Source organism: Mesoplodon mirus (assembly GCF_964341445.2).
Source record: "Mesoplodon mirus genome assembly, chromosome: 5".
Taxonomy (NCBI): Eukaryota; Metazoa; Chordata; class Mammalia; order Artiodactyla; family Ziphiidae; genus Mesoplodon; species Mesoplodon mirus.
The window spans coordinates 33,182,742-33,207,773 of NC_138980.1; the positions used below are offsets into that span (position 1 = coordinate 33,182,742).

The 25,032-nt window shown below is 62.7% G+C and overlaps 1 protein-coding gene across 3 annotated transcripts; it reads left to right on the forward strand.

Annotated features, from left to right (window-relative positions):
- Positions 1 to 601: 601 nt before the first annotated feature.
- APC2 (APC regulator of WNT signaling pathway 2) lies at positions 602 to 24,047 on the forward strand (the record flags this gene model as incomplete). 3 transcript variants are annotated; one of them, XM_082622099.1, is made up of 16 exons in its annotated part: positions 602 to 711; positions 1,008 to 1,153; positions 7,365 to 7,523; positions 7,671 to 7,761; positions 7,886 to 8,066; positions 8,939 to 9,047; positions 9,188 to 9,304; positions 9,951 to 10,028; positions 10,181 to 10,279; positions 10,796 to 11,186; positions 11,699 to 11,794; positions 15,755 to 15,894; positions 16,254 to 16,331; positions 16,476 to 16,592; positions 17,127 to 17,341; positions 19,136 to 24,047. In XM_082622099.1, the coding sequence occupies exons 2-16, from the start codon at positions 1,100 to 1,102 to the stop codon at positions 24,045 to 24,047; spliced, it is 6,837 nt and encodes a 2,278-aa protein (XP_082478225.1). In that variant the 5' UTR covers positions 602 to 711; positions 1,008 to 1,099. The 3 variants fall into 3 exon arrangements, with proteins under 3 accessions (XP_082478225.1, XP_082478226.1, XP_082478227.1); XM_082622100.1 differs by having other exon boundaries at positions 9,191 to 9,304; XM_082622101.1 differs by lacking the exons at positions 602 to 711; positions 1,008 to 1,153 and adding an exon at positions 4,614 to 4,664.
- Between the last annotated feature and the right edge of the window lie 985 nt (positions 24,048 to 25,032).

Consider the following 25,032-nt stretch of genomic DNA (forward strand, 5'->3'; position numbering starts at 1 on the left):
TCCCGGTACCTCCCACGGCCTGTTCTCCCCGAAGCCGCCAGAGGGCGCTTGTGAGCAGCGAGCGGGGCGCGTCCCTGCTCTGCCCGCCGCCCTGGGGGCTGGCTCCCTCGTCCCCCTACCCCGGCGCTGCACGGCCTGACCCGCCCAGTCCCCTCCTCGTCCTCACCTCCTGCCCCCTCCCTTTGCGCTAGCGGTTGATTCTGCCGGGATGCTCTTCTCTCTTGGGTCACCCCTCAAGTGCCCTTCCCAGTAGCCCCCCACGCCCCCCACCTCCCCTGCTGTTTCCTCCTCAGCGCCCACTTCTAGCCAACATGTTCTCCTGTTGACTATCGGTCCCTCTCCCCCCAGTGTCAGCTTCCCACGGGCAGGGGTTTTGACTATTCACTGCATAAGGCCCAGCACGCAGTAGGTGTTTAATAAGTGTTCGGTAAATGACTGAAAGTTGGTTTACTTGTGGTGTCGCCCACCAGTCCCCCGCGTGCCCAGCGCCCAGTTCAGAGCCCGGCAAACAGCAGGCGCGCAGCCAACGTTTGCTGAATGACTAATGAACGGAACGCGCGGCCTCGGCCACTGCGGGGACACTGTCCAAGGGGGCAGCCGACTGAGGCCGAAGGGCGGCGCCCCCCTCTGTCCCTTCGAGATCTCCGTCCTCCAGGGGACCCCTCCTACCCCGGGCCCACTTCCCAACACCGGATCGCCTCTCCAGCTCCCGTGAGAGCCCCTTCCTGCTCTTCCCCCGCCCCCAGGGACCCCTCCCGCGCCTCTCTAGGGCTCCCCAACCCCGTTGGACCCCCACCCCTCCCCTCTCCTCCGCTCACGCTGGTCCCCGCCCCCATCTCCCTCACTCGGTATCTCCTCACGCCGCCCCTCCCAAGTCCTCAGTCCCTCGAGACTTCCTTCCCCCGCCCGGGCGGGCCCCACAGTTCCCCCCTCTTTCGCCCCCTTCGCGTTAGAGTCCCCGCCTGCCCCGCCGTGTGACCCCCCCCTCCTTCCCTTGCTCCGCGCAGGCGCAGGCTTCCCGGCCCGTCCCTCCCACCCCCACCTCCACCCCAGGCGGCCGAGGGGCGGGGCGCAGACTGATTGAGGCGGCCGCGGCTCCATGGGGCTCCTGGGGCTGCTGAGCCTGCTGCACTCGGCCTTCTTCGGGGACCAGGTAGGGCGCGGGGGTCCCGGCCGCGGGGCGTGGGGTCTGGCCGTGGGCGCGGCTGGGGCGGGAGAGCCGCAGCCCGGAATGGGGTGAGGACCGTGGGAACGGTGGTCGCGGCAGCGGGAGGCGCAAGTGCACGCGCAGGGAATCGCCAAGGGTCTGGGGTCTCGCGCAGTCGCTGTGGAGACCGTTGCCAGGGAAACCGCCTCAGGATGTTCGCAGGGCTGGCAGCCCCTCCCCCGCGCCGCAGCCACAACCCCCCCCACCCTCCGGGTTTGCGCAGGCGCGGCCACGCCGGGCCCAGCCTTCTGCCTCCGAGACAGACCCCCGGACCCCTCCTCATTGCGCAGACCAGAAGACTGGCTGCGGCGGGAGGGCTGCGGCGGGGAGTCGCTCTGCCGAGGCTCCGCCGTGCGCAGGCGGGTGGGGGACCGTGCCACGCCCTACACCTTTCCAGGCCTCAGTTTCCCCTTCTGGCCACAGAGCGTAGGGCTGACTTAGATGTTCGCCCACGCGGATGTTCATAGTAATATCCATCCCACCGGGCCCGAGCGCTTTGCTGGCCTCCGAAATCTGAATTCTGGGGCTATAATATCCCCTCTTTAAGAGAAACTGAGGCTGGGAGGGTGCAGCGGGGAGCCCAAGGTCACGCCTCGAGCTGGGCTGGAGCCTGAGGGCGGGGTGGAGGCGCCCGCAGAGGGCACAGCCCAGAGGCCGGCGGGAGCTGTCCGCGGTGCTGAAGGGGCCTCCAGCCCGCCCACTCCACGCCCGGGAAACTGAGGCCCAGAACCGTGGTCTGGCGACCCATCCCGGGTCGGGATTCGGGAAAGCGGCCTGGACCAGCCGGCCCCACCCCTCCCCCACCTCCAGTGGCATTCTCTCCTCACCTGTCAGGGTCCTGCGCATTCACCCAGCCTGAGCCCGTCTCTGTGATCTCATGACCACCTGCTGCCTTCCTGCTCCCCTGTCCCCCACCCCCATCCAGCTCCGAGTCGGGGGACGCTCCTGGTTCCGCCCCCAGCCCCTGACACGGCGGAGGTTCAGTGGGGAAGGGGGGCGGAATCAAGGGGGCAGAGATGCCCGGGGTCAGGCTCAGAAGGCCCAAGAATGAACCTGGCTGTGTGCCAGGCTCGGGGGGCGTTGTTTTATGGTGGGGATGGGGAGAATCGAGCCCTGTGCGGTAGAGGGAGCAGACGATACCAGGGAGGGAGACTGGGAAGAGGCCCCGCACTAGGCCTGGACACCCCGAGATTGGGCCTGGGGTCCTGGGAGGCTCTGAGGGTTCCGAAGGCTGTTGTCTTTCTAGAATTTACAGTGATGCCCCATTCTGGCTGTGGCTCCAAGATTTACAGGGTCAAGGATTTGGGGTGGTGTCAGGGACGTGATGTTCCAGAGGCTTGGGGACAAAGGGCATTTTGCCTTGGGGTCTCAGCCCTCATGTGCTCTCAACCTTCCAGGCCCCAGCCCCACCCAGAGTGGTGAGGAACGCCCAGGGAGGGCCTGGTGGGGCTTGCGCATGAACTCAAGCAACGTGCTCCCTGCCCTGAGCCTCAGTTTTCCCCTGTGTATGAGGACAAGACTAGCCATTGGACCCTCCAAGCCCCCTGCCAGCTCTAACGTTCTGGCTGAGGGGCCTGGAGAGCAGTGGCATCTAAGACTGGATGGGGGAGCTGAGGCTTCGTCCCATGGGGGTTGGGGCAGGGATTCTCTAACCACCTTCCAGTGAACAAAATGGGAAACTGAGGCCATGCCCCAGGTCATGCAGGGGAGTCCAGGTGGAGCTGAAGTCGGCCCTGGGCTCTGTCCTCTCCCCGCCCCCATTCCAGCTTTGTCCAGTCTGCCCTGCTCTCCCATGGTCAGCTCAGCCCCAGGACTCCTCCTGCTCTAAATGCCTCATCAGTTCTCTGGTCCAGCCCCACCGCTGAAGTCCATATGCATTGAGTGGGCTCTGATCTCTCCTGGTTCCAGGCATTGTATGTGTTGTTCCCTCAGCCTGGAATGCTTTTCCCCTCCTTGATCCCATGCCCAACTCTGATTCATGCTGAAGAGGCCCAGCACCGGTGTCCCCTTCTCAGTGCAGCCTTCCCAGCCTCTGGAAAGAGCCCTTCTGCCCATTGCACTCCCTCCCGGGCCCCACAGGCTGGGGGCGGCTGTGTTTGGCTCCGGAGGCTCTGGAACACGCAAGGCCCAAGTTCTTTCGGCGCCCCCAGCGTTGTTGTCCCAGGGTGGGACACAAGGGGCCTCCTGCAGCCGGCCCAACAGAAGACATCATGGTGGCCATGGTCCTTGTGTCCTTGGCTGCCCCTCCTGTCCTGTCCTTCCCTGCACCAGCCCTTACAAAGGCTGCAGCCACCTCCCCATTTTACAGAGGGAGAAACTGAGGGTCTCCAGGTGAACGACTCGCCCTGGCCCCCCAGCCAAGAGAAGACAGAGGCAGGCCCCAAACCCATGTCTCCTTTGTCCTTTGGGCAGCAGGCGGCCTGAGCTGCAGCTGCAGATTCGGCCTCTGGGTGTTAAACCCTCAAGTGGCCTCCGGGGACCCACTGACGATCTGAGACTGCTGGGGACGGGTACTCCTGGGAGCCCAGCCCCCTCCCTCCTTTGGCTTCCCTTGTGCGAGGGTTAATTATGGGTCCCACATGGGACAGAGACACAGAGTCAGAGATTCAGAGAATGTAGGAAGGGCCATGGAGTCACGGAGGCACTGACACTCTGCCAGGCAGGGGGACAGGGAGAGATGTAGGGTCCCAGGTGCTCCCCAGCGTGCCTACCCATCCCCCACGCTCATCCCCCATGTCAGCCAGGACGCTAGACGGGGTGGTCCAGCTGGATCCCCAACCCTGGCCTGCCCTGACCCATCGGATCCAGGCCAGGCCGGATCCGTGGGGAGGGGCTTCCTGCCCCGCCCCTGGAGCTTCCCTCCCTCCACCCTAAGGTTCTGATGTAACACCCAAGACTGGATGGCTTACACTCAAATTATGCAGATCCAGCCACTGCAGGTTCTGAAAGGCCATTTCACCCCGGAATGGAGTGGAGGACATAAGGTCATGGTCATTGGGAGCCTCCCTTCCCTAAGGGGGATTCACCCATACACACACGCACACACACAAACACACACACACACACACCCCGCCAAACCCGCTCGGAGGCTCGGAGGCCTGAAGCCCCGCAGCCGCCGGCGGTCCCCGCCCCGGGCCACCATTGGCTGTTGCCATGGCACCAGCCCATCTTCCCGTGCCGCCATTGGCCGCCGCGCCTGCATCCTGCATCCTCCCCCGCTCGCGGTGGTCTCGCCCAGCGCCCGGAGTGGCGGCGCCGCCTGGCGAGGCCCGGACTGGGCTTTGTCTAACGCGGAGTCCTCGTCCAACCCGCCGAAACCCCGGAGCCCTGAAGCCCGCGCCCCGCGGCCGCCCCAGCCCCGAAGGACTGGGAACTTGGGCGGGGCCGGCGTAGCTGCGCGGAGGGAGGAACCCCCAGGCCCTCGGCACCGCAGCCAGCCCAACCCCAGTGAGATAAAGTAAGCGGGCGCCTTCCCTGGGTGGAGGGCAGCGCGGGTGCGGCCTCCGCCTTGCCGGAGTCTCCGTCCTTTTCTCTCTGCCGCGCCTGTAAGCACACAGGCTGGAGCCTCCGTTTCTTCAGGGCGGAGCCAGAGGAGAAACTGTGTCCCAGGGAGGTGGGCGTCTGCGTCGCTGCAGTTGATCCCATGCAAACACCCACTCACAGGTTTCAATACCCAGACCTCCCAGAGTCTTCGGACAAGCCACTGTGTGTCTTAGGGAATGGTGCTGCACCTCTCTGGGTGGCAGCTTAACTAGAGGACGTGCGGCCCCTCACTGTCATTCAGACAAAACCCCTAGCTATTGGTGCTTTCCTATCGGTGCACACATCTCGGATGCGGTCCCCCGAGGCAGCCTGTGGGTGAGGGGCAGGCAGGAGGGAGGAGGTGGCCTTGTGACGATGGCAGGAGTTAGGAGAGGTGCTCCGGGCAGGAGAACTGCATGTGGAATGGCCTGGGGGAAAGAGAGCTGCCGGTGGCAGTGATGTGGGCTGTATGCAGAGGGCTCACAGCTTATGCTGAGGGCACTGGGGAGCCGTGGAGGCATTGGCGCAGGGGAGAAATGGAATCCAACTTGCAACTTTCCCTCTGTCTGTTCATGAAAAGGGGATCGTGGGAGGCCGGGAAGAGGCTGGCGAGGCTGCCCTGGGAGGGGCCAGCTGGGTAGAGCTTGAGGGGCTGGTGGGAGTGTGGTGTTGGGGACTCAGGTTGGAACAGGAGGGAGCCTGATGCATGGCCCTGCTACCAAGTTCAGTCTGATGGGGACGCAGGAGTGACCACTGGGTCACTCCTGTTGGGGGAGTGAAAGGTCTGAGGCTCGGTCTGGGCCATTCCAGTAGAGCCCCTTGGGGGCAGCCTGGGGTGAGGGCCCCAGGAGGGGTCTGGGTTTGCCGAGTGGGAGGGGCATGCACGGGACTAGTGCTTCCCCCTGGCTGGGCATGGCATGGTGGCCTCAGCCAGGACACAGGGCCCCAGCCGGACCCCAGGGATCTTGTCGCAGCGCCAGTGGGTCCTGATCCCCAGCTGGGACCCCCGACTGAGCCTCGGGCAGGATCAGTATCAGAGTAAGAGGGGGGACTGTGGTCCTCAGGCGCCAGCCTCCCCCACCTGACATGCTGTCACCCATGGGACTGTCCTGTCTGCTCCATGACCACCATCCCACCTGGCCCTCTAGTCGGCCCATAAGACAAGCCTGGTAGACCGAGTTCTCCCCATTCCTCAGGTGTGCAAACCGAGGCCTGCAGCGGGGGCGGGGCTTGTGTGCTTCCAGCACTGCCTGGACTTGTGACCACTTCCAGGGCAGTGTGTGGGTCCCAGTCATGCCTGGTGCGTCCCCCCAGGCTCAGTTTCTCTCTCTGGGAACAGTCGAATGGTGATCCCTGAGACTCAAGGCTCAGGACTGTGACAAGGTGTCAGATGACAAGGCCAGGCACGCAGTAGGTCCTCTGAGTGGTTAGAATGGATTGACTCCTCCTTGGGGCCGAGCCCCCCCACCCCTACTCCAGGCCCAGCTGTGCCCACAGTGGGTGGGGGGCTCCTGGGGGGAGGAGAGAGAGAATGAGTGAGCGAGTGAAGGAATGGGTGTGCCCCGGTGGTGGAGGGAGAGGGAAGGGGCAGGTGCCCCCTTGTGGGTAGGGGCAGCTGACTGATTTGGGGAGGGGGCTCCAGGGAGGAGGTGGCGGAGGGGATGGGCTGCCATTGGTGCATCTCAGACAAAGGCGGAGGGAGGGGGTGAGGGCTGATGGGAAGGGAACAAAGAGGAAAGAGGGGCGGGTGGTGGGACGGCTCGGTCAAGAGGGCCAAGCCAGGGAGGCAAGCCAGGGAGGAGACACCGGCTAGCTGGACAGAGGGAGGAGGCTGGGCTGTAGCAAGAAGGGCAGACAGACATACAAAGAGCAAGCGGCAGTGGCAGCTCCAGGGGATGGGGGGGCAGGGGCCCCCAGAGGCTCTAGGGATAGACAGAGGGCTGACCGGAGGGGCACCAGGGCCGAGCAGGTAGCTACTCCGGATCCAACCGCTGCTGGAGGGGGTGTCCGGGCTGCAGACCCCCAGGATGACCACGGTGGGTTTGGGTCTGGCTGGCTGGCTGTCCAGCTGCTGGGGCCACCATCAGCCCATCCATCGCTTTCTTAGAACCTTCACGGCGATCTTATTGTCCAGCATCTGGGCCAGCTGGCAGTCTGTCCACCCAGCCTCTGGGCGGCTGTGCTCATTCAGGAGAGGGTCTTGGCTGTCCGTCCATCTGTCTGTCTCTCTCTCTCTGGCTGTGTGTCTCTGAGCCTGGTGGCATTGGGCTGGTGAGTCCCCCTGCCAGTTTCAACTGTCTGGCTGTCCATCTGTCTAGCCAGCTGTCCGTCTGTGTGTCTAAAAGCCCCACAGTGAGGGCCAGTGTCTGTCTGTGTCTTGTCTGTTGGTCAGTTCAGCTGCCTGTCTGCACACCTCTCCGACAGTTCTGTCCCTCTGTCTCCCGTTGTCCCTGCCTATGTCCGTCACTCCACCTGCCAGGCCGTCTGTCCCCCAGATTCCCTGGGCCAGCATCATCCCGCCTGCAGCAGTCCACGCCAGCCACCCCTGCCTGAGACCCAACCCAGGGCTGGAACTTAGGTCGAGGGCCACCCCCTACCCAGACCCTCGGATGATCCCTCTCTCCCGTGGGCCCAGGCGCTGCAGGAGCTGAAGATGACAAGCTCCGTGGCACCCTACGAGCAGCTGGTGCGGCAGGTGGAGGCCTTGAAGGCCGAGAACAGTCACCTGAGGCAGGAGCTTCGGGATAACTCAAGCCACTTGTCCAAGCTGGAGACAGAAACGTCGGGCATGAAGGTGCGAGGGGAGGCTGGGCGGAGGACGTGGACCCGGGTCACCAGGGACAAACACCAGGGTGCTGCGCCCAGGGATGGGCAGGCAGGACAGGGGCATCTCACAGGGGGCTGGACCACCGACCGCTCTCTTTCTGGCCTCCATGTTCAGGAGGTCCTGAAGCACTTGCAGGGCAAGCTGGAGCAGGAGGCCCGCGTGCTGGTGTCCTCGGGGCAGACCGAGGTGCTGGAGCAGCTGAAAGGTGAGGGGCTGGTCTGGGGACCCACCCCCTGCACGTTGGGGCCAACCCTGGTCCGCTTCCTGAGGGAGCTGGTGGGGGGGCAGGGAGCGTGCTGACGTCAGCCTCTCCCTCTGCACCCATCCAGCCCTGCAGATGGACATCACCAGCCTGTACAACCTCAAGTTCCAGCCCCCGGCTCTGGTCCCCGAGCCTACTGCCCGGACCCCCGAGGGAAGCCCGGTGCACAGCTCTGGGCCCTCCAAGGACAGCTTTGGGGAGCTGAGCCGGGCCACCATCCAGCTGCTGGAGGAACTGGACCGGGAACGGTGAGATGGCGGGGAACCTTGTCACAGGCAGTGGTCACAAGGCTCCACCTACCTCATGAGCCCCCCTGCCCGCTCCCTGCCCCATCCCCATGTGGCGCCTCAGCCCCCTTTCCTGGCCTAACTGACCTCAGCTGGAGGACAAGGGCAGGGGGGTGGCGTTCCTGGCAGAGGGGAAGGCTCCTGGGAGACGTCCCCAGGGGTCCTAGACACACAAGCGTCACCAGGGACAGGGCTGTGTCCAGTGCCAGGGCTCACAGTCAGGCCTGGAGCCAGAGAGACTCAAGGCAGCCTTTGTGGAGAAAGGGCTGCGGCCCAAGAAACCTGGGCCTGAGGCCAGAAGAAGGAGGCAGGGTCTGGGTGCCTAGCTCAGCTCAGCTGCGTTGTGTGGGGTCAGACAGGGAAGTTCTGGAGCAGCCTGGAGTTAAGTCCATGCTTTGCTGTCTGACCTCAAGCAAGAACCCTAGCCCCTGCCAGCCTCAGACTTCTGCTCTGTAAAATGGGAATAGCAGGGTCTCCTCACAGGGTGTGAAGAGGGAGACTCTACTGCACCTGGAGCAATCTGAGCCTGAAGTTTGCCCTGTGTAGGCTAGAGGGAGATTAGCCGGTGTTCGAGAGGTGTTAGAACAGCCTCAGAGCCTTTCTCCGACGACCAAAATTTACAAAGGAGTTACCTTTTTTACTTTCAAATAATTTCTGCACTCCATCCCCACTCCAGTGCCGGGGGCACCACGGGCGAGACTTTGCCACATTACCTATCAAACTTGGCACCCAGTAAGCACCCCACAAGTGATTACAAAAATCAGGGTAAACAAACACATATGGCAACGGCTCCCGCTCTGTGAGCCCGCATCCACCGACCGGCCCTCCTCCAGGTGTTTTCTGTTGAATGAGATCGAGAAGGAGGAGAAGGAGAAGCTCTGGTATTACTCGCAGCTGCAGGGCCTATCCAAGCGCCTGGACGAACTCCCGCACGTGGAGACGGTGAGCGCGCGGAGCTGCCCGGGGTTTTGCAGTGCCCCGCCCCGCCCCGCCCCGCCCATGGCGGGGGGCGGAGCGGAGGCCCAGCCCTCCCCCGGGTATCGCCCCCCCTCAACTCACCGAGGCCCGCCCGCCCCTCCCAGCAGTTCTCGATGCAGATGGATCTGATCCGGCAGCAGCTGGAGTTCGAAGCCCAGCACATCCGCTCGCTGATGGAGGAGCGCTTCGGCACCTCGGATGAGATGGTGCAGCGGGCGCAGGTGCGGCTGGGGCGGAGCCTGGGCGGAGCCCTGCACCAGCGGGAGGATCAGAGCGCAGATGTTGTTGTGGGAGGAGCGCAGATATTAATGGGCGGGGTTATATGCCTGCGGGCGAATCAGAGGACAGAGACTCCTGCGGGTGGGGCCTGACGCCGGAAGCGAAGCCAGAGTTAGAGCTGGGTGTGAGCGGAGCCATAGGGGCCTTAGCGCAGAGCCCGGCTCAGAGGACAGAGTCCCAGAACGATAGGGACGGGGCGACCAGTGCGAGGAACCGAGTCTGAACAAGACTTGGGCGTTGACAGTCAAATGGCGGCACCAAGTCAGAAAATAGGTGGGTCCGGAGGGATGGCTTGGGGTTTAAGTTGTGGGCGGGGCCAGAGCCTGGGCTTGAGGGTTGGGCCTTGGGTGGGACCAGGAAGTGATGGAGTCAGATAACTTGGGGGGGGGTCGAGAGTGGGTGGGCCATATCAAGGAGGAGGCGTGGTCAGAGCCCAGGGTGGGGTTTGGGCAATGGATGGGGCCAAACCAGGGACTGGGCGGGGTCAGCGTGGAGCAGGATTTGGACTGGGGACGGGGCCGTATTGGGAGTGTGGGCGGAGTCGGAGCCGGGGTCGGATTTCCTCAGTGTGCCCTTTCTCCCACGCAGATCCGTGCTTCCCGCCTGGAGCAGATCGACAAGGAATTGCTGTCGGCGCAGGACCGGGTGCAACAGACCGAGCCCCAGGTACCAGGAGGAGCGGAGTCAGAGCCCTAGTGGGGACCCCTAGGCCCTGCCCAGGGTTCAGGAATCCGTCTGCGGCCCCCGCCACATCGTCGTCTGGGCGCTTTTTGGGGTGCCCCTGGGCGGAACCCGCAGGCCTGGCGTTCTCCCCACAGGCCTTGCTGGCAGTGAAGTCGATGCCGATGGATGAGGACCCAGAGGCCGAGGTCCCCACGCACCCTGAGGATGGTGCCCCTCAGCCGGGCAACAGCAAGGTGAGGGAAGTCCGGGGGGTGGGGGATGCTGAGAGGCGGGGTCGGGGCAGTGGCGGCCGGCTGGGTTGGGATACACAGGGAAGTGGATCCTGCATCCCTGCTGCATTTGAAGGCCCCTCCCTCTCCAGGCCTCCATAAAGCAGCCCCAGGTGAGGGTCACCCTGAGTTGGAGTGAGTCGGGAGGTTGGGTTGTGGTGCGGAGCCTGGCATGGTCATGGGCTGGGGGCATCTCTGGGGAGAGAGAGAGAGAGAGGGAGGGAGGGAGAGAGAGGGAGAGGGAGAGAGGGAGGGAGGGAGGGAGAGAGAGAGAGAGTGAGTGTGTGTGTGTGTGTGTGTGTGTGCGCGTGTGTGTTGCTCCCCGGGAGGATACAGGGTGAGGGTAGTGGGGTGAGCAAGAGATTCTCCTGGGCTGAGGTCATAGGACTCCCATCCGTTTAGGGGGAGTGCAGCTGGGCCCGGCTGGGGCCAGGTGAGCCAGGCGGGGCTCCCCACCCTGACATCTCCTGCCTCTCGCAGGTGGAGGTGGTCTTCTGGCTGCTGTCCATGCTGGCGACGCGTGACCAGGAGGACACGGCACGGACGCTGCTCGCCATGTCCAGCTCACCTGAGAGCTGCGTGGCCATGCGCCGCTCGGGCTGCCTGCCGCTGCTGCTGCAGATCCTGCACGGCACCGAGGCCGGGACTGGGGGTCGCAACGGGACCCCAGGGGCACCGGGAGCCAAGGATGCGCGCATGCGCGCCAACGCAGCGCTGCACAACATCGTCTTCTCCCAGCCGGACCAGGGTCTGGCGCGCAAGGAAATGCGCGTCCTGCACGTGCTCGAGCAGATCCGTGCCTACTGTGAGACCTGCTGGGACTGGCTGCAGGCCCGGGACGGTGGGCCCGAGGGCGGCGGCGCCAGCGGCGGTGAGTGAGCAAGCAGCTTCTGTGCGCTGGGCGGCAGCCTGGGCTCCCCGGGTGCCAGGGCAGCACCGCTGGCAGTAACAGCGGCCTCTGGCCTTTGCCGGGCACCTGCTCTGTGCCACGCGCCGGCTGAGGCCCCCTGGGAACCTGTGAAGACACACTGGCAAAGGGATAGCCACAAGGTGGATGCTCAAGAAATGGTCGTTGATTGAACGGATCGATTGTAGTTAACCCTTGACAGGCGGGGGCAGAGTTTGAGATTCCTAGCTGTTGGGGCCGCCTGCAAAGTTAGTATCAGACGCTAAGCACCAGGCTGGGTGAGGCAGGCGCTCCCCCACCCTTGTTCACTTCAGAGGGGCCGCTCTGGGGGTGACCCCGCACGCCTGGCAGGCAGCACTTTGTAAAGCTCCAGGTCTTGGCAGGTCTGCAGGGTGGAGACTGCAGGGAGGGGCGGGGACCCACCAGGCAACATTTCCTTAAGTGGAAGGGCTCTGACCCGGTCCCCTTGCCCACAGCCCCGGTCCCCATCGAGCCACAGATCTGCCAGGCCACCTGCGCCGTGATGAAGCTGTCCTTCGACGAGGAATACCGCCGCGCCATGAACGAGCTGGGTGAGTGCCCCTCGCCACCCCCGCGAGCTGGAGCTACCCCCAATCTGGCTGGCCTCCGGGCCTCACCCAGCGCAGGGCAGGTTCTCGGCACTAGTGGTCCTAGGGCTCAGAGAATGGGAGAGGCCGGGAAGCCAGGAGAAAAGGTGAATCGGAGCTACTGGGTGGTCGAGGCGGAGTGACCCTGTGAGGTTTTAGGTTTGGGAGTACTACAGCATCTTTTCTGCATAAAAGTAATCAAAACATGGGGAACGGAAATATCAAGAGCCAAACGAGGCACTACTTCTCACCCGGCAGATGGTCAAAGCACTCAAAAGGTTCTGTAGGGTCTCACGTGGTCCGGCCACATAGACTCGGGCGCTTGAAACCCAATGGGGGGGTGGGAGGGAGCGCCCAGGCGCAGCCTTTCCGGGGGCGCATCTGGAGTGGCCGACATTTTACAAGAGGGCACAGGTCTGGAGTCCTTCCTCCACCAGCCGGTCCAGGGATGCCTGGAGGTTAGCAAGCTCCTTCCAAGAGGCCTGCACACTCACTGCTATGTTGATAATTCCACGAAGATGCGATCTGCCTTTTTCACTTTCGTGCGCATGTGTGTTCAGAGGGGTTTTCCAGGCACTCCTACTCTGAGGACCGCTGGGCTGTGCGTTCTGGGGTTAAAAGATTTCTGTTTTCATTTCTAGAGTGGTAAATATTTTTTGTTTATTGAAGTATAGTTGATTTACAATGTTGTGTTAGTTTCAGGTGTAAAGGGATGCAGTTATATATATTCTTTTTTTATATTCTTTTCCATTATGGTTTATCACAGGATATTGAATATGGTTCCCTGTGCTCTGCAGTAGGACCTTGTTGTTTATCCATCCTGTCTATAATGGCTTACATCTGCTGACCCCAGCTTCCCACTCCATCCCTCCCCCAAATCCCTCCCCCTTGGCAACCATAAGTCTGTTCTCTGTGTCCATGAGTCTGTTTCTGTTTTATAGATAAGTTCGTGTCATATTTTAGATGCCACATGAGTGATATCATATGGTATTTGTCTTTGTCTGACTTACTTTACTTAGTATGATAATCTCTGGGTTCATCCATGTTGCTGCAAATGGCATTATTTCATTCTTTTTTAAGGCCGAGTAATATTCCATTGTATCTATATATACCACGTTTTCTTTATCCATTCACCTGTCAATGGATATTTAGGTTGCTTTCATGTCTTGGCTATTGTAAATGGTGCTGCTATGAACACAGGGGTGCATATATCTTTTCAAATTATAGTTTTGTCTGGGTATATGCTCAGGAGTGGGATTGCTGGATCATATGGTAATTCTATTTTTAATTGTTTAAGGAACCTCCATACTGTTCTCCATAATGGCTGCACCAACTTACATCCCCACCAACAGTGTAGGAGGGTTCCCTTTTCTCCACACCCTCTCCAGCATTTGTTATTTGTAGATGTTTTAACGATGGCCATTCTGACGGGTGTGAGGTGGTAGCTCACTGTAGTTTTGATTTGCAGTTCTCTAAGAATTAGTGACATCGAGCATCTTTTCATGTGCCTGTTGGCCATCTGTATGTCTTCTTTGGAGAAATGTCTATTTAGGTCTTCTGCCCATTTTTCGATTGGGATGTTTGTCTAGTTGTTGGTGGCAGTATGATAAATATTGAGCTGTAATCCAAGTGAAATCTTTGGGGTCCTCGAAAAAATGTTCAGCGTGTACAGGGGTCCTGAGATGAAAATGCTGGCATGTCACTGGTGTCTGTCAGTCAGGCAAGGGATGCATGATGAGCTGAGTGGCTCATCCAGTGAAAGTGCCCCACGCAGTTCAGTTCAACCTTTTTCCCTATTGTTATTTTTTTTCTTTGTGTGTGTTCCCGGGAGTGGAGTTTCCAGATTAAGAAGCAAAAAGGCTTTGGAAGCTCCCCACTCCAACTTATAATTACATATTTAAACATTTTTAAAATTTATTTTAATTTTGTTTTGGGCCACGCTGCAGAGCTTACGGGACCTTAGTTCCCCAATCAGGGATTGAACCCGGGCCCTCAGCAGTGGAAGCACCGAGTCCTAACCACTGGACCGCCAGGGAATTCCCTCAACATTTTTTTAAACCGTGGTAAATTATATGTAACATAAAATTTACTGTCTTAACCATTTTTAATCTTATCTTCCCAAACTGAAACTCTATCCCCATTAACCACTCAGCCCCCCATCTCCCTCCCCAGCCCCTGGCAACCATGAACCCATGCTCTGTGTCTGTGGATCTGCCTGTTCTGGACATTTCCCATCAATGGAATGACACACTCTGTGTCTGGCTTCTCTCACTGAGCATCGTGTTCTCAGGGTCCATCCATGTGATAGCGAGGGTCAGGGCTTCACCTCTTTTCGTGGCTGAGGGACGTCGCCGTGTGTGGAGGGACACGGTGTGTTTCTCCATCATCTGGTGATGGACACTCAGGCTGTTTCCACCTTCTGCCTGATGTGACTCGTGCTGCTGTGCACACACACGTACAGGTTCGCTTTGGAAGTTTGTAGGTTTGTGTTGCTAAGCCCCTTCCCCAGGGTGGTCCCCACTGGCGTGCTCTTCAGGAAAACTGCCTCATTGGTCCCGGGTCCTGAGGACAATCCTGTTGCTGAACCAGGGGGAAGGGCTGCGTGTGTTTGGGTTCCTGCAGGTTCTTTCCCTTCTGCTCCTGCTGACCATTTACTCTTTAAAATATATATATATATATATATTTATTTATTTGGCTGCACCAGGTCTTAGTTGCAGCATGCAGAATCTTTTTATTTTTTTAACTAAAAAATTTTTTTTGGCTGCGTTGTGGTCTTCGTTGCTGCGCGCGGGCTTTCTCTAGTGCAGCAAGCAGGGGGTGCTCTTCGTTGTGGTGCACGGGCTTCTCATTGCGGTGGCTTCTCTTGTTGCGGAGCCCAGGCTCTAGGCGCGCGGGCTTCAGTAGTTGTGGCACATGGGCTCAGTAGTTGTGGCTCGTGGGCTGTAGAGTACAGGCTCAGTAGTTGTGGCACATGGACTTAGTTGCTCTGCGGCATGTGGGATCTTCCTAGACCAGGGCTCGAACCCGTGTCCCCTGCACTGGCAGGTGGATTCTTAACCACTGCGCCACCAGGTAAGTCCCCATGCAGAATCTTTTAGTTGGGGCATGCAGGCTTTTAGTTGCAGTATGTGGGATCTAGTTCCCTGACCGTGAATCGAACCCCGGGCGCCCCTTGCTTTAGAAGCACGGAGTCTTAACCACTGGATACCAGGGAAGTCCCGACCATTTACTCTTTGTAAAGTGAGAACCCAGTTGTCCTAGTGAGTAAAGAACTGTGTGTGCAGGAACCTCCCTGGCGGTACAGTGGTTAGGATTCCGAGCTTCCACTGCAGGGGCCGCGGGTTTGATCCCTGGTCGGGGAACTAAGATCCCACATGCTGCGTGGCATGGCCAAAAAATTAAAAAAGAAAAAAAGGGAAAAAATCGTGTGTGGGGGCCATCAGCAGTGGCTCCTGAGCACACGCCGTCCGGTCCGTCCTGGGGACGCAGTGGGGCGGCCACCAGCCTTGCCCTCAGCAGCTTGCTGGCTAATGGTTCGGGAGCTTCTCATCTGGGGAGTTGGGGGCTTCCCTGAGTAAGTCACTCTTGAGCAGAAGGGGACCCAGGAAACTGGGCGAACAGTGGGACAGAGCATCCCGGGCAGAGGGAACAGCATGTGCAAAGGCCCGGCAGCCGGACGAAGTGTGACTGGGGGCTGAGGGCAGAAAAGAGGTGGGCGTGAAGGCGCAGGCCACCCAGGGGGCTGGGCCAGCCAGGCAGAAGGCTGCCTGGAGGAGGTGTCCTGAGTTGGGCTTCAAAGGTGGGCTCGAGGAGAGCAGATCGGAGGGAGGGGAGGGCGTATAGGTGGAGTGAGCTGCGCGGGCAGAGGCTGGGAGGTGGGCTGGGGGGGGCCCACCTGCCCCCAGCCCTGCCGTGTCTGCACAGGTGGGCTGCAGGCCGTGGCGGAATTACTGCAGGTCGACTATGAGATGCACAAGATGACCCGGGACCCTCTCAACCTGGCTCTGCGCCGATACGCCGGCATGACCCTCACCAACCTAACCTTCGGGGACGTTGCCAATAAGGTGCCTGGGTGGGCCGGCGGGCGGGCCAGCATCGCCCAGGCTAAGCCCCACTGGCCTCCTCCCCGCCTCAGAGCAGCACTGAGAGGTGGGAACAGGCGGGGAGACTGAGGCCCGGGGTCCAGGCCGCCATCCTCTTGACCCCTCTGCTGCTGCCTGTGGAGCGGAGGCCTCGGGACCTGGACAGGGTGTCTGTGCCTGCCTGAGCCTGTGTCCTCATCAGAGCAACAGGGCGTGTGCTCTCCCTCCCCTGTGGTGGTGAAGATGGGGGGTGGGGTTCGAGCTCTAGCATATAGTAGGTGCTCAGTCAATGTGGGAGGTGCCCCCCCCCGCCATGGCATGACTCCTGTGTCACCCCACAGGCTGCACTGTGCGCCCGCCGGGGCTGCATGGAGGCCATCGTGGCCCAGCTGGCGTCCGAGAGTGAGGAGCTGCACCAGGTACCCGGGGGGCTGCGGTGCTGCCGGGGGTGGGGGGCGTCCCCTGGGCTCTGCCACCTGCCGTCGTGGGGCCTGCGGGTGGGCCCTGCGAGCCACCCTGGAAGCCGGGCCCAGGTCCACACGGCCTGCCCTGCACTCGCCCAGGTGGTGTCCAGCATCCTGCGCAACCTGTCCTGGAGAGCGGACATCAACAGCAAGAAGGTGCTGAGGGAGGTGGGGAGCATGACGGCCCTGATGCAGTGCGTCCTGCGAGCCTCCAAGGTGGGCACCGGGCGGGGTGGTGGGGGCCACGGCTGCGGAGTGCCAGCCACGTGGCCGGGAGGCACTGGCAGCAGGTGGTGAGTTCGCCACCTTGGGGGGAAGTCAAGCCAGACGGACAACCCGCCACCTGGCAGCGGGTCCAGGCCAGGGTCTTCCAACCCAAAAGATGTTGCCGTGGTCGGTTGTGTTACTTTTGTGTGTGTGTGTGGTACGCGGGCCTCTCACTGTTGTGGCCTCTCCCGTTGCGGAGCACAGGCTCCGGACGCGCAGGCTCAGCGGCCATGGCTCACGGGCCCAGCCGCTCCGCGGCATGTGGGATCTCCTTGGACCGGGGCACGAACCTGCGTCCCCTGCATCGGCAGGCGGACTCTCAACCACTGTGCCACCAGGGAAGCCACTAGTTGTGTTACTTTTGACTTCTACTCGAAGAAGCATTTGGGTGCCTGGTGTCGGCGCCTCAAGGGAGAGGGCCCGGGGGTGGGCGGGGCTGGGGCCCCCACCGCTGACCCCCTCCTGCTCCTGCCCCGCGCCCAGGAGTCCACCCTGAAGAGTGTGCTCAGCGCCCTGTGGAACCTCTCAGCGCACAGCACGGAGAACAAGGCCGCCATCTGCCAGGTGGACGGTGCCCTGGGCTTCCTGGTCAGCACACTGACCTACAAGTGCCAGAGCAACTCGCTGGCCATCATTGAAAGTGGAGGCGGCATCCTGCGCAACGTGTCCAGCCTCATCGCCACCCGTGAGGACTACAGGTCAGCTGGGGGCGCAGGGGAGGGTGCTGGGCGGGTGGAGCCTGGGAGCAGCCGGCGTGGGGCTGGCGGCTCCCCCTCTGCACTGAACCACGGGGAGCCTCACCTCGTCCTCCTGCGAATGGGTTGGCCCGATGCATCCCTGGTCGCTGACTGTTTTTAGTATAAATACATCCCCAATACTGCCTGGGATATACTCATACCACATTTTAAATTAACTTAGTAAAAATATATGTAGCATTCTAAGTCATATATATATATTTTTTTTTTTGCGGTACGCGGGCCTCTCACTGTTGTGGCCTCTCCCATTGCGGAGCACAGGCTCCAGACACGCAGGCTCAGCGGCCATGGCTCACGGGCCCAGCCGCTCCGCAGCATGTGGGATCTTCCCAGACCGGGGCACGAACCCGCGTCCCCTGCATCGGCAGGCGGACTCTCAACCACTGCGCCACCAGGGAAGCCCTCTAAGTCATATTAATAATGCTTGTTCTTTTTCAAACTATTATGCACTAAGTAGTAAACAATGCTTATTCTTCATTAACATAAATATTAACTTCTTACTAGGTAACGTTAACAGTAAGTAATGCTTCTAATGTATGAAAATACGTAACCGTTAAAAAGTATAAGTATAGGGGCTTCCCTGGTGGCGCAGTGGTTGAGAGTCCGCCTGCCGATGCAGGGGACACGGGTTCATGCCCCGGTCCGGGAAAATCCCACATGCTGCCGAGTGGCTGGGCCCGTGAGCCATGGCTGCTGGGCCTGCGCATCCAGAGCCTGTGCTCTGCAACGGGAGAGGCCACAACAGTGAGAGGCGTGCGTACCGCAAAAAAAAAAAAAAAAAAAAAAAAAAAGCATTATTTTATAAATAATAGTAAAAATGTATTCTTTATTAAAATAAAATTATTTAATACTACTAATAAGTAATGCTTCAGATGTATGAAAACACGTAACTTTTAAAAAGCATATCCTAAATACTGCATGGGATATGCTTGTGCTAAAGACTTTATCAATTAAAATAAAACATTGATTTACTAATAATTAACAAACAATACTTAGATTTTTGTTTTCTTTTAAAAACACTATCCCCGAATGTTGCATGGGAGATACTTGTGCTAAAGATCTTACCATGTAAAATAAAACATTTATTTACTAGTAATGCCAATAATTAAGAAACAATACTTAGTATTTTTAAAAGCAAACAGAAATCTGTCTTTAGTATATATATCCCAAATATCACAAGATTTAGGTGCCCTAAAATGAGTTATACTGTACACTACTATACATAAAATAGGTAATCAACAGGACCTACTGTGTAGCACAGGGAACTCCAATCAATAGTCTGTAATAACCTAAATGGGAAAAGAATCTGAAAAAGAACGGATATATGTATATGTATAACTGAATCACTTAGCTGTACACCTGAAAGTAACACAACACTGTAAATCAGCTGTACTCCAATGTATAATAAAAATTAAAGAAATAAAATGAGATGGTTTTAATGAAATTTCATTTTAAAAAGTAATATTAACGCATCAGTATTGTTTCATAAATAGTTTGTTGACATTAATAAACGAAAGCTTTCACACAAGTACAGTGCATTCAATATTTGGGACATGCTTTTACTAAAAATATATCCCTTCCTTTGAAATGCAAAGTTACCTGGGCACCTTCTGTTTTGACTTGCCCCACGTGGCCACGGTCCTGTCAGCGGGCACGCGGCCGGTGGGCTGGGGTCCGGGCTGGGCAGGGGGCCTGACGCACCCCTCCCGCCCCTCCTCACCCCTCGGGCCCCCGCAGGCAGGTGCTGCGGGACCACAACTGCCTGCAGACGCTGCTGCAGCACCTGACGTCGCACAGCCTGACCATCGTGAGCAACGCATGCGGCACGCTCTGGAACCTGTCGGCCCGCAGCGCCGGTGACCAGGAGCTGCTGTGGGACCTGGGCGCTGTGGGCATGCTGCGCAACCTGGTGCACTCCAAGCACAAGATGATCGCCATGGGCAGCGCCGCTGCCCTGCGCAACCTGCTGGCCCACCGGCCCGCCAAGTACCAGGCGGCGGCTACCGCCGTCTCCCCCGGCGCCTGTGCGCCCAGCCTGTACGTGCGCAAGCAGCGGGCGCTGGAGGCCGCGCTAGACGCGCGGCACCTGGCGCAGGCGCTCGACCACCTGGAGAAGCAGGGCCTGCCCGAGGCTGAGGCTGCCTCCAAGAAGCCGCTGCCGCCCCTGCGCCACCTGGACGGCCTGGCCCAGGACTACGCTTCCGACTCAGGCTGCTTCGATGATGACGACGCACCCTCCCTGGCCACTGCTGCTGCCGCCACTGCTGAGCCCGCCAGCCCCGCCGTGCTGCCCCTCTTCCTGGGCAGCCCCTTCCTGCAGGGCCAGGCGCTGGCCCGCACCCCGCCCGCCCGCCGGGGCGGCCTGGAGTCCGAGAAGGAGGCCGGCGGGGAGGCAGCTGTTGCAGCCAGGGCCAAGGCCAAGCTGGCACTGGCAGTGGCACGCATCGACCGGCTGGTGGAGGACATCTCGGCCCTGCACACCTCATCCGATGACAGCTTCAGCCTCAGCTCTGGGGATCCTGGGCAGGAGGCCCCGCGGGAGGGCCGCGCGCACTCCTGCTCCCCTTGCCGGGGGCCCGAGGCGGGGCGGCGAGAGACCGGCGGCCGGGCTCACCCGCTGCTGCGGCTCAAGGCAGCCCACGCCAGCCTCTCCAACGACAGTCTTAACAGCGGCAGCACCAGCGACGGGCACTGTCCCCGTGAGCACTCGCAGCCCTGCTCGCTGGCCGCGCTGGCCGAGCATTACGAGGGACCCCTGTGCGGCCGGGCGCGGCCCAGCCAGCTTGACCTCAACCTGCCCAGCGGCCACGTTGAGCCCAAGGCCCGGGACACCGCGGCCACAGATGCCCGCGTGTGCACTATCAAGCTGTCACCCACCTACCAGCATGTGCCGCTGCTTGAGGGCACCGCCAGAGCGGGTGCAGGGTCCCTGGCCCCCAGAGCCCGGAAACAGGCCTGGCTGGCCGCAGAGGACCTGAGCAAGGTGCCCGAGAAGCTGGCGGCAGAGAAGGCGCCCCTCTGCCTGTCCCGCTGCAGCTCCCTGTCCTCACTGTCCTCGGCTGGCCGCCCAGGGCCCAGTGAGGCCGGGGACCTGGACGACAGCGACTTGTCCCTGGAGGGGCTGGAGGAGGCCGGCCCCAGCGAGGCCGGGCTGGACGGGGCCTGGCAGGGGCCGGGGGCCGCCTCCCTGCCCATGGCCATCCCGGTGCCTCAGCGGGGCCGGGGCCTGGGGGTGGAGGATGCCACACCATCCAGCTCATCTGAGAACTGCGTGCAGGAGACGCCGCTGGTGCTGAGCCGCTGCAGCTCGGTCAGCTCACTGGGCAGCTTCGAGAGCCCATCCATCGCCAGCTCTGTCGCCAGCGACCCGTGCAGCGGGCTGGGCAGTGGTACAGTCAGCCCCAGCGAGCTGCCCGACAGCCCTGGGCAGACCATGCCACCGAGCCGCAGCAAGACACCCCCGCCGGCCCCCGCGCCGCCGGGTGAGCGTGAGGTCACCCAGTTCAGCCTGCAGTGGGAGAGCTACGTGAAGCGCTTCCTGGACATCGCCGACTGCCGAGAACGCTGCCGGCTGCCGTCCGAGCTGGACGCAGGCAGCGTGCGCTTCACCGTGGAGAAGCCCGACGAGAACTTCTCGTGTGCTTCCAGCCTGAGCGCACTGGCCCTGCACGAGCTCTACGTGCAGAAGGACGTGGAGCTGCGGCTGCTGCCCCCGGCCTGCCCTGAGCGCAGCAGTGCAGGAGGCGTGGGCCCCGGGCACCGCCGGCGGGATGAGGCTGGCGGCCGCCTCGAAGGGCCAACATCCACCGACCGGGACCTGGAGCTGCTGCGCGAGTGCCTGGGTGGGTCTGTGCCCGCCCGGCTCCGCAAGGTGGCCTCGGCACTGGTGCCTGGCCACCGCACCCTGCCCGTGCCTGTCTATATGCTGGTGCCCGCCCCGGCACGGGAGGATGAGTCCTGCACCGATTCGGCCGAGGGCACACCGGTCACCTTCTCTAGCGCCACCTCCCTCAGTGAGGAGACACTGCAGGGACCCCCCGGGGACGGCGGGCCTGCGCAGGGGCAGAAGGCTGCGGGCCGTGCCGCCCCCACCAGGCAGCCCGCCGGGCACCGGCACAGGGCGGGGGGCACGGGCCGGAGCACAGAGCAGCCCCGGAGCACAGAGCAGCCCCGAGGGGCTGGCAGGAGCCGTGCAGGGCTGGAGCTGCCCCTCTGCCGGCCCCCGAGCGCCTGCAGGGACAGGGACAGCTCCCGCCCGGCCCGGGCGCGTGGGGAAGGGGCCCTGCAGTCTCTGTGCCTCACGACGCCCACCGAGGAGGCAGTGTACTGCTTCTACGGCAACGACTCAGACGAAGAGCCGTCCGCAGCAGCGGTGGTGGTACCCCCGCAGCGGGCATCTGCGATCCCCCGCGCGGTGAAGAGGGAGTTCCCGGCTGGTGGCAGGAAGGAGGTGCAGGCTGTGCCCAAGGTCGCACCGCCCAAGGTCGCACCGCCCAAGGTCGCTGCGCCCAAGGTTGCGCTGCCCGGCCGGACCCAGCCCAGCCTCATCGCTGATGAGACGCCACCATGCTACTCCCTGAGCTCCTCCGCCAGCTCCCTGAGCGAGCCTGAGCCCTTTGAGCGCGCGGACAGCCGGCCCCGAGCCCGTGAGCCAGGGGTCACCAAGAACCCAGGCCCCAGGGGCAGGCGGGACGGCGCCCCCCGCCCACGGGCCGAGGCAGAGCTGCTCCGGCGCTGCACTGGCTCAGCCGTGCCCAGGCGCCGGCCCCAGGTGTCTGGCCCAGGGTGCCGCCAGTCCAGAGCGGTGCAGCAGGAGAAGAGGCCAGCAGAGGGGCCCCGGGAGCACAGTGAGGAGGCGGCGGGCTCGGACCACGCCTCAGACCTGGACAGCGTCGAGTGGCGCGCCATCCAGGAGGGGGCCAACTCCATCGTCACGTGGCTACACCAGGCAGCGGCGGCGGCCACCTGCGAGGCCTCCTCCGAGTCCGACTCCGTGCTGTCCTTTGCCTCAGGGCGGTCGGTGGGCTCCACCCTGCAGCCTCCCCTGCACAGGAAGGGGCTACGGCCAAGGGCAGAGGGCCAGGCGGGCAGTGCCATGCAACCAGAGAAACGGGACAGGGCTCTGGCCCAGCGCAGCGGTGGCCTGGAGAAGCCACGTGGCACTCAGAAGGCCGCGTCCGGGGTGCCAGCCGTGCTCCGGGGACGGACGGTGATCTACATGCCCAGCCCAGCCACCCGGGCCCAGCCCAAAGGTGCCCCTGGGCCCCGCAGTGTGCCAAGAAAGACGGGAGCCCGAAGTCCAGTGCAGCCAGCAGCCCCCGCCAAAATCCCCGGCCCGGGGCAGCAGCGGTCTCGAAGCCTGCACCGACCCGGCAAGATCTCGGAGCTGGCAGCGCTGAGCCCCCCTCAGAGGAGCGCCACGCCACCCGCCCGCCTCGCCAAGACCCCCTCATCGAGCTCCTCCCAGACCTCCCCGGCCTCACAGCCTCTGCCGAGGAGGTCACCCCCGGCCGCCCAGGCCGCAGGACCCCTGCCCGGCCCCGGGGCCTCCCCCGCAACCAAGACTCCCGCTCGGGCCCTGCTGGCCAAGCAGCACAAGACACAGAAGTCGCCCGTGCGGATCCCCTTCATGCAGAGGCCCACTAGGCGGGGGCCGCCACCCCTGGCCAGGGCAGCCCCAGAGCCAGGTCCAAGGGCCCGAGGGGGCCGCCCAGGGCTGGTGCGTGTGGCCTCCGCCCGCTCCAGCGGCAGCGAGGCCTCTGACCGCTCCGGTTTCCGGCGGCAGCTGACCTTCATCAAGGAGTCACCGGGCCTGCTGCGCCGCCGACGCACTGAACTGTCCGCCGACGAGGCCGCCACCCCGGCTGCCCAGGCCGGCCTGCCCCGCCGCGGCCGGCCTGCGCTACCCGCCGTCTTCCTATGCTCCTCGCGCTGTGATGAGCTGCGGGCGGCCCCCCGGCAGGCTCCCGCCCCCCAGCGGCCCCCCACGGCCCGGCCCGGCCTGGGCGAGCGGCCGCCCCGGCGCACCAGCTCTGAGAGCCCATCTCGCCTGCCGGTCCGCACGCCGGCCGCCCGGCCCGAGTCGGTCAAGCGCCACGCCTCCCTGCCTCACATCAGTGTGGCCCGCGGGCCCGACGCCCCCGCCCCTGGGCCTGTGGCGGACAACACGCCCCGCAGCAGCACCGGGGAGGCCGCACCGGGCACCACGTGGCGTCGCATCCGGGATGAGGACGTCCCCCACATCCTGCGGAGCACACTGCCCCCCCGCGCCCTGCCCCTGTTGGGCTCCTCACCGGAGGACGGCCCTACAGGCCCTCCGCAGCGCAAGACCAGCGACGCCGTGGTCCAGACCGAGGACTTCGCGGCTGCCAAGACCAACTCGAGCACGTCCCCGAGCCTGGAGAGCTGGGCAACCCCACAGGCCACGACCGGCGGCGCCCCCTCCCTTCTCCTCGGCAGCGACGTGGACGGGCCGGGCCCCGCCAAGGCGCCCGCCCCCGGCCCCTTCGTCCCCGCCAGCCGACACGGTTCCCCCAGCCGCTCCGCCCGCGTCCCCCCCTTCAACTACGTGCCCAGCCCCATGGTGGCAGCCACCACTGACTCTGCCGTGGAGAAAGCCCCCCCTGTCCCTACCGGCCTCCTGGGATAGTGGCCGGGGCTGGCCTTCCAGAACGTCCTCTCCCGGCCCAGGGCCGTCTGGCGGCCCCGAGGGTGGTCCCAGCACCCGCCTGCCCACCCGGGCCCCCGCCCTCTGAGCCTCTGCCCTGCCCGTACGGGCCCCACCCTCACTGCGTAGACGCTTGCTTCCGTGCCCAGGGGGCTCCGCAAGGAAAGTGAGCTGCAGGGTGGACCTTGCGTCCCCGCCAGGGGGCGCCCACGAGGGCGCCGTCCCAGCCTGGCCCCTACGCGGAGACCACCCTCCTGGCTGGGGCTGTCCTCGGCAGTGCCCTCCTGGGCTCCTGACCCCACCGGGCCCAGCATCAGCACCACACCCCCTCCCCTCCCCTCCGGGGAGCCGTAGGGAGGTGACAGTTCCCGCCCGCCGACGTGGGGGACGGGAGCCTGCCAGCTGGGAGCAGCGGCAGGCAACTGTGGCAGAGCAGGCGCAGCAGGAAGCCTGTAATTCCGGGCAAGGCTGAGTAATTTGTTCACCAGGGCTTAGCCGGTTCGCCTGCCTGTTCAGCCTCAGCGGGGGGCACGGGGGAGGGGCGTGGTTGAGCCCCACAGAAAGGCAGCCCCACCCGAGACGGCGAGCGTAGGGAGCCTGGAGCACCCCTGGACTGGCCGGGGGTGGTCTGGACACAGCACCCCCGCAACCTCGTAAGGAACAAGGAGAGGCAGGCGTGCAGCGAGGGCTCTGGCCGAGGCGGGCGGGGCACCGAGGGGAGGCCGGGGCCCGGCTGACCGCCCCGCCGCCGGGCCTGGACTGCACTCTAAGGGAGGACGTCCCGCGAGGCGCCCGCCGGGCCCCCGGCCTTTCCCTTTTCGATCTCAGTCTCCTTTGCGACGCGGGAAGCCCTGGATCTGTGGGCTCCGTGCGGGCACGGCCTCCTCCCTGAGGTCCAGCACAGCTGTGGGACTCGGAGGCGGGGTGCCCTGGAGCCCACAGGTGCTTGAGGGAGCTGGTCCCAGAG